An 8,432-nucleotide genomic window follows, 5' to 3' on the forward strand; every position below is an offset into this window, starting at 1 on the left:
AAAAGGGGGGGGGGGGGGAAGGTTGGGGTGAGCACTCCTCTCTGTCCCATGTCCAAGTGGGCTCAGGTTTAGGACAGATACAGTGTCCTTCTGCATCTGTGACAAGTGCATGCAGCGGCCACGTGCCGAGGAGGTGCTCCAGCCCGGAGCAGGGTCCCATCCCCATCCCAACACCACTCCCAGCCCGGGAAACGCAGCAGCCGCTGCCAGCCTTCCCGGCGCTGCGTCACCCCGCTCCCTCCCGAAAGCTTCCCACAAACAGGGCCGTTTAGGGAAAAACCTTGGTAACTAAATTATCACATAAATACAGCAAAAACAGCTAATGTACATTTATGGGCTTGACAACTCTTCAGTTAATAGTTGCTTTGTAGCCAGAAGCATGAGAATTAAATCAGACACAGGCAATAGCCCCTTTGGGGCAGGAGGTGGCACTCGAGGCCCCAGCCCTGTGCACCCACATGCTGGGGTCACACCAGCACGGCTGGGCTCACCCCACTGCGGCAGCAGAGCAGGTCCTAGGGTTGTTTTGCTGGGTCCCAGGGGCTGCGGCAGGCGGCCCCCAGCCACCCAGCACCCAGCCTGCGCACCCAAGCACAACCCGACCCCGAGGAGCTGCCAGGGCCTGGGGCTCAGCACCCCTGCTCCTGGGAGAGGAGAGAGCACAAAGCCCGGACAGAGGGGTGAGGCAGATCCTGCTTTCTGAAGTCCCTCACTAGGGGCCACATCGATCTCCAAAAACAACTGACAGGAGGGAGATGAATTAGCAAGAGATGTTGTTGCATGCAGATGGCAGTGTAGTCTGCTCCAAATCATCTTCTCCCTGCCCAAGCCTCCAGACTATACAGCCAGGTCAGCACCCATCACTGCCACCGATTCCCCACAGCCCATCAGGACACGTCATCTCTCCCTGCTTCAGTTTTCACCTTCGCAAACGGGAAGCTCCCAGCCCTTGTCTTTGAGAGACGTGAACCTTCAAAGGACGCACAGACAACAGAGAAACAGACCCATCAACACGCGCAGAAGCCTTTCTTCCGCTCACGCCCAAGCACACCGCAGACATGCGATGCAGGCTTCACACCTTTGCTCTAAGCAACGTCGCTCCCAGCAGGGACCGCAACCCTGCGCACAAACCCCTCTGAAAAGCACAAGCACAGAGCTGGCACGACCCTGCACAGGGCAGCACGCTCAGCCCCACCACAGTCCCAAAAAGCAGCAGCCAAACAGCTCCACGATGGAAAGAGCCAGACGTAACTAACCAGCAAGCCCACAGCTTTCTCCTTGCTAGAGATATTTGTAGCAAAAACAAGGATCAGCAAGGAAAACTGAGAAAAGCCCTTACCTTGCAGCAACCTCAGCCCCTGGAGACCTTGCAGCCACATTCTCCAGTGAGCACCATCGTGCACAGCACCTGCAGCCACTTTTCACCTGGACCAGCCCCAGCAGCATCACCCCACAGCCCTCCACCCCCAGCATGCCCTCCCTCTGCTACAGCATCCTGCTTTGGGGGCCCTTTTTTTAACTCACAGTGCTGAAAGGCAGCTGCTTTGGGGTGGAACATGGCAAATATTGCATTGCAGAGACTCGGTGTGCCTGGTTTTGGGAAAAAGCTGAGGCCTGAGAGGGGCAGAGGGGACAAAGAATAACTTTCTCAATGACTGACCTTAGGGAATTTAAAATTCCCTTCAGATTCCCTAAGGCCACTCACTTGCAGATTTTCCTTGGTCTGCAAGATGCAACCAGCAGCGATGTTCCCTGGCCCCTGCTGCCCCATGCAGGGCCATGCCCTTGCACAGAGCATTGCCACCGTGGGAGCTAACAGGCGCTGCTAGCCCAGATGCAGGAACAAAATGCACACCAGGGAGGTAACCGATGGCATTTGCTGATGGAGGGGGTGCCCAGGGTGCAGGGACCAGCTCCAGGTTGGCTGGAGGCTGTTGTGACAACCCTGCTTGGGCCAACGTGACACTGGAAAGTTTTTGCATGAGCTGGCCTGCCCCCCTGATGTCCCCTTGCTCCATGACCTTTCTTCCCACAGAGAAATCACAGCCCTGAGCGCCTGAGTCAGCTGTAAATCCCCAGCATCGATCAGACACTAAATGCGGCACTTGGTGGTTGCAGAAGGGGAACCAGATTGCACGGAGGGAAGAGTGTAGCAGGTCCTGGCTGACACCGAAGCGTCACTGGGGCTCCCAGGCAGACTTGGGGGTGCAGAAACTATCCAGGTGGCCCCAAAAGCACCAGGGACTAAGGTGAATGGTGGAAACAAGAGGAGCACTACAGTAGTTTTGGGAAAGACATTTTTGCTAATTAAGTCCAAGTGCAAAGCCAGTAGGTGTGTCCCCCCCTTTCCAACAGGGTGAGCTTGGACCTTGCAGCCCGCCACGACCTGCAGATGCCCCAGCAAAACGCTACCCGCTGAGCCCTGCAGGGTTGAGGGGATCAGGGCGAGGGGGCAAAGGCACCCATGGGCAGCCCAGGGTCCCTGGCAGCTGCACCCAATGCGGCAGAGGTGCCGCCCTCTCCTTTTCCATCCTCATCAGCGCTCTTCATCCCCCTCACCTGCTCCCTGTGCCCCCTCCATATTCACCTCCCTCTCATTTCTTCTCCTTCCTCTTTCTCAGCTCTGGTCTACATTGAAAACCCTTCCCCAAGGTGGCTGTGGAGGCTCACACGGATGTAATTTACTTTTGTAAAAAGAAGCAGTGTTTGGCCAGTCTAACTGGTACCGGTTCCTCGAGGGGAGAGGCGTAGCCTTAGCAAAGGGACATTTTTGCTGGTGGAAACGGTCCTGCAAGGATCGTCTCTGTAAGTGCCACTGCAGCGGTGGGTTTTGGTGTCGATGGGGTCTGGGAGGGACAGGGGCTGGGCGGGCACGGGGTGAAGGCTACAAGGCACTATTGTTTCCCCGTGGCTCTTTGCCTGTTGGTTTTCCGGCCCCTCGTGAGGCCAGCCGGGCATGAGCCCATGAGACACAGATTTCTCTGATTAGGCAACGCCCAGCAGCCTCTCCTCTTTCGCTTTCAGCTGCCTCTTCCTCCCCGTCCCCAGAGGCAGCCCCGAGCATCTGGCCTCAAGTGAAGCGGCACCTGCACCGCGACTTGCACCGGCCACGGCACTGCCATGGAGCCGAGCGCGCGGGAGCCCCTCGTGAGGAAGACGAGGTCCTCGTATCGGACCTTCACCGAGAGCGCTGGCAAGAGGCTCGACAAAGAGTACCTGCGGTAAGGGCCAGGCTGGGGCCATGGGGCTGGCTGCGGGGTGGGCTGTGCCCCCTGTCCCGAGAGCACTGGGCTGGGGGGAGCTGGTGAAAGAGCTGCTTCATACTGCTGTCATTCCTGAGTTGCCTTGAGATGGGTCTCATCCTGCCCAGGGTGTGTGGTGCTGGATGAGCACGCCTGGGAGAGCTGCGGGTGTGCGTGCTTTTGGGCATCCGAATCTCGTGGGGACATAAGATCCTGCTGGGGGGTACGGGGACCTTGAAAGGAGCCCCCTCTCTGCTCCGCTGGGATGAGCCGGCTGGGTCCATGGTGCAGCCCGGCTGCAGCTTCTGCTTTTCTCAGTTTGTTGAACCCACTGAAAACCACCCGGCATTGAGGAAAGCATCGGCAGTGCCCGGGGGGATGGGCTCTCGCCCCCCTGCCGCACGGCAGGAGCGTCTGCTGCTCCGCTCAGAGAAACCCCACCAGCCTGGGGCTGTGAAGGGCCATTCCCCAGGAAAATCCCTCCGTGGGTGTCACGAGAGCCTCGGCAAAGGCTGGGGGAAGCTGCAAGACAGAGTTCAATTTTCTGCCGGGTGCAATAAGGGCACCCAACACGTCCTTCTCGCTCCGTCCCTCCCTCAGGAGCCTCCACAACAAGCGGCTCTACCTGGCTGTGTTTGCCGCTGTCCTGGGGAACTTCAATTTCGGCTTCGCCCTGGTTTACCCCTCGCCCGTCATCCCTGCCCTGGAGGCTCACCCCAGCCCTGCGCTGAGGCTGAACCAGCACACGGCATCCTGGTTCGGGGTAAGGAGTGGGGTTGTCCCTGCCAGGGCTGGGGGGCAAAGCCAGCGGGTGTGCGGGGGGAGTCCAGACCCACTGAGGCCCCTCTCCGTGTCTCCCTGCAGTCGGTGTTCACACTGGGAGCGGCAGTGGGGGGGCTCAGTGCCATGCTTCTCAACGACCGCCTGGGCCGCAAACTGAGCATCATGTTCTCGGCGCTGCCCTCCGCCGTGGGATACGCGCTGATGGCCGGTGCCCAGGGGATCGGGATGCTGCTGCTGGGCCGCGTGCTGACGGGCTATGCCGGCGGCGTGACATCCGCCTCCATACCCGTAATGTGCCATGGGAGGGAGCTGGCCAGGGATATGCACGGCGGGAGACGGGGCGGTGCCGTAGCCGAGCCTGGGGCATCCCGCTGCTTTTTGGAGGCATCAGCAATGCTCCAGAGCTGCGGCTGGGAGGTTGGGGACGGGGAGGATGCACCGGGTTAGCAGCCCTGGCATGGCCAGGCCGAGCTGCCCCCACAGTGCTGGACTTTCTTGCCCACAGAAAAGGGAAGGCAGGTCCCCAATCCCTGCACTGTTCCTCCTGGCAGTTACTTCCTCCTATGTTTACCGAACGCTGACTTCATGTTGCATGCAGAGGGGAAGGCAAGAATTAAGTAACCCTGGGGCACGTCTTTCCAGTAATGGGAGTCTGAGCGTGCCGCTGGAGCGGTCACGCAGTCACCTCGCCGAGGTGAGGGAGGGAAGCGGTGGTGCCTGCAAGGCTGTCCTCTCCACCTGCCAGGACCAGCTCGCGCCGCTGGACCGGTCAGGTTTCCACCCCGAGAGGGCGGTTTCCCAGCAGTTTGGGTTTCCCCTGGCCGCAGTGGATGACTGCGAGGTGACAGAGGACAGGTTTTGGTGGTGACGGCTGTATACTGCAGCTCTGTTAAGCGTGTGTTGTCCCGCTCCAGGTCTACATCTCGGAGATCTCCCACGCCGGGGTCAGAGGCATGCTGGGCGCTTGTCCTCAGCTCATGGCAGTGCTGGGCTCCCTCGTCCTGTACGCGCTGGGCAAGTATCTTGGTGGTCAGAGGGCAGGAAACCCTCAGCGAGACCTTAGGGAAGGGGAGTTTATTTTAAACAACTTTCTCAGCAAGCTGATGGATTCCTTCCCCTCGCAGCCAGCTCACAACCACCACGGGTGTGCAAAGGGGGCCTGGACAGGGTTGCCCGTGCATAACCCACACTTGTGTGTGTGCTCAGAGGGATGAATGCATAACCCCCACGGACCCGTGGCCATCACCATGCCTGCAGACCTAGGTCCTGCAGAGGTTTCATCGGGGCTGAAGGGCAGCACACGATGAACTGCCTGCGCATCTCCTGCCAGTGTGTGCCCTGGTTGCTGCAGGATCTTGCTGGATCCTCTAAGATTTGGGGGAGCTTGCTGGAATTTCCCCGTATTGAACAACAGCTGAAAATGCTTCTTTGCTAGGAGAAAAACATGGAAAATCTCCCTCTAGTTTTTGGGATTATTTTTTTTTTTTCCCCTCCTCTGGATTTATTAAGTCTCTGCTGTTGGGGTGCCCATGTGGAAGCAAGGCCAGGGCTCCCTTCCTAACCGTGCTGCTCCGGGCAGGGCTGGTCCTGGACTGGCGCTGGCTGGCTGTTGCAGGGGAGGTGCCTGTGCTCACGTAGATCATCCTGCTCTGCTTCATGCCCAACTCGCCCCGGTTCCTGCTCTCCCAGGGGAAGGAAGATGAGGCCCGGGGGTCACTGTGCTGGCTGCGGGGCAAGGACACGGACTACGCCAGGGAGTATGAGCAGATCAAGGACAGCGTGAGGAAGCAGGTGAGGAGGCTCACCTCCAGCACGGGGGAGATGTAATGTGAAAACTACAAAATCCAGCCTCCTTTGGGCAACTCCTGAGCCATCTTCTGGGTGCCACGGTGGAGCCCAGAGGTGGTGAGACCTCGGCTTTCTGGCTTTGTCCCCTCCAGAGCCAGCGGGTTTCCTGTGCCGAGATCAAGGACCCCTTCATTTACAAGCCCATCCTGATCGCGGTGGGGATGAGGTTCCTGCAGCAGCTCTCTGGTGTCACCTGTGTCCTCGTGTACCTGCAGTCAATTTTCAAGAAAACATCCGTCATCCTGGTGAGCCCTGGGGTTCAGCCTGTGCTCGGACTGCTCTGTCTTCAGTGATGGCTGCCCAACGCTCCAAATCCCCTGCAGCTCTAAGACCCCAACTTTGAAGCCTTTTTTTTAAAGCACCTGGTTGGCAGCAATTGCCAAGCACCTGCCCTGCAAAAGGCTGCATGAGGATGGGGAGTAGGACTGGCCCCACTGTCTCCTCGCTCTCCTCCTCCTCTGAGCTTCAGGCTCTTCTCTGGTCTCTTATTATAGGAGGATAGCTTTGACAAAGGCATCAGCCAGAGTCAAGGCAACACATGTAGGAACCTGCCCCTCCCCTGGCTCTCCCATCTCAGCTTCCCCACTGCTTTTGCCGTTGCAGAAACCAGAGTACGATGCAGCTCTTGTTGGCTTGGTACGTCTGTTCTCGGTGGTGATCGCTGCTGTGTCAATGGATAAAGCTGGGAGGAAGATTCTTCTTTTTGTATCGGGTATGTCTCTCTCCCACTGTTGTGCAAGGGAAGCTCTTATTTAAGGATTTCTGTGAGCTCTGCAAACGTGCAGGAGTGGAAACTTCAGCCATACAGGACTCAGGCAGGAGTGGGGGAGGTCTCTTTCCTTTGGTGGTAGCTCAGCTCCTGAGCAGAGGCGTTCCCGGGAGCTTGGCCCTTGGCATGGAGCGGATCACTCACCCATTGGTCCCACTATGCCGTTGCATCTCTCCACAGCTGGTGTCATGTTGGTCTCCAACCTGACCATGGGGCTCTATATCCACTTCGTGCCAGCTTCTCAGAACGGCACCATTGCCAACAAGACCCTGGTGAGCTCTGCCAACCTTCCAGCTGAGCCGACCAACTACATCACCCTCATCCCCCTCCTGGCAACCATGTTCTTCATAATGGGTAAGTGCAGAGAGTGAGAGCCCAGGACCCACAGCACAGGGCTGGGTACCAGCCTGGGGGGACGTTTCTCATCTGAAGCAGGGTGATATGGAGCAAGGAGATTTGGGCTTGGAGTTGGAAGGCAGGCAGATGTCCCTGGAAGACGAAGAAAGATGGCATCTGAAGTCACTTTGAGGACTGACAGAGCATGAATGGGGGGCAATAATGATTGATGCAGGGCAGGATTGCACAGGGCTCTTCTGCACTCCCCAGTGGGCTTTGAAGCCTCAACAGCCTCACCTTCCTCCTCCTCTCCTGCAGGTTATGCCATGGGCTGGGGCCCCATCACTTGGTTGCTGATGTCGGAGATCCTCCCTCTGAAAGCCCGCGGGGTGGCCTCAGGCCTCTGTGTTGTCGTGAGCTGGCTGACAGCCTTCACCCTGACCCGGTTCTTCCTCTGGGTCGTGGTGGGCACTGCCCTGGGATGGTGTCCAGCAGCCCCTCCTCAGACCCTCTCTGCACCAGCTCATATCTGCTTTCTGTCCCGCTTTCCAGGAAGTCTTCGGCCTCGAGGTGCCCTTCCTATTCTTCGCTGTCATCTGTGCCGGGAACATCTTATTCACAGGCTGCTGCGTTCCAGAAACCAAAGGCAGATCTCTGGAACAGATCGAGGCCTTCTTCAGGACTGGCCGGAGGTCGTTCATGAGGTAGGAGCTGCCATCCGCCAGCCGTGCCAGGCAACCAGTCCACGTGCTCAAGGGCTACAAAGAAAACAGTTGTGCTGCTGGAGGTGGAGGCTGGAGCTCTCTGTGAAGGCAATGGGAGAGGAACAGGCAGCAATGACCGTCTTGCTTTGGGCGTAGAAGTTGCCAACTGGAACTTTGCCTTTTCTTCCTGTCATTCAACACTACCTGTTGCTCTCTGGGCAACACGTCAACCCAAGGTATGGGACCAGGTAACCAGCGCCAGGCTGGATAAAGATGTCCTGGAAAATAGAACACATGGCTGTGGACAAGAGACCAAGCACGTCCTTCACTCAGCAGCCACCCAAGCAGCCCAAGAGCCCCAGGGTTTGGCTGGAACAGAGTTAACAGCTGTAGCCATTTTTGCAAAAGTTCATCATGTAGTTGCAAGAATAAAAGAGTTTTGCCTCCAACTGCAAGATGTTGCCTTGATTTGCAGAGAAGGGAGCTGCAGGCGGGTGGGATGGGAGAGGCAGACCAGGACTGTGACAAGGGGACCACAGCAGCCTGCAGCTTCCCAGATGAGTCTCGTGTACTTAAGGACTTGGAAAGATGCAGAGCCAGATATTTTGTATAAAAAGCTGCCACGTTTTATTGCTCTAAAAACACACATTACACTAGAAGCCTAATGAACAAGACCAAATACAGTTCACAAAGAAAATCCAGGACAAAACAAAGAACAGGAACAGACAAACATTCAGCTGTAGTGCAAGT

General features: G+C 57.5%; 1 protein-coding gene across 1 annotated transcript; it reads left to right on the forward strand.

The window, feature by feature from the left end:
- Positions 1–3,120: 3,120 nt before the first annotated feature.
- SLC2A6 (solute carrier family 2 (facilitated glucose transporter), member 6) lies at positions 3,121–7,686 on the forward strand. The gene is given in 10 exon segments (XM_009322053.1): positions 3,121–3,221; positions 3,843–4,005; positions 4,107–4,313; positions 4,940–5,039; positions 5,605–5,816; positions 5,966–6,118; positions 6,477–6,585; positions 6,823–6,996; positions 7,297–7,442; positions 7,531–7,686. Coding segments are annotated over 10 exon segments (1,521 nt in total).
- The last annotated feature ends 746 nt before the right edge of the window (positions 7,687–8,432 follow it).

The sequence above is a fragment of the Pygoscelis adeliae genome, unplaced genomic scaffold (genome assembly GCF_000699105.1).
Source record: "Pygoscelis adeliae isolate BGI_AS28 unplaced genomic scaffold, ASM69910v1 Scaffold114, whole genome shotgun sequence".
Lineage (NCBI taxonomy): Eukaryota > Metazoa > Chordata > Aves > Sphenisciformes > Spheniscidae > Pygoscelis > Pygoscelis adeliae.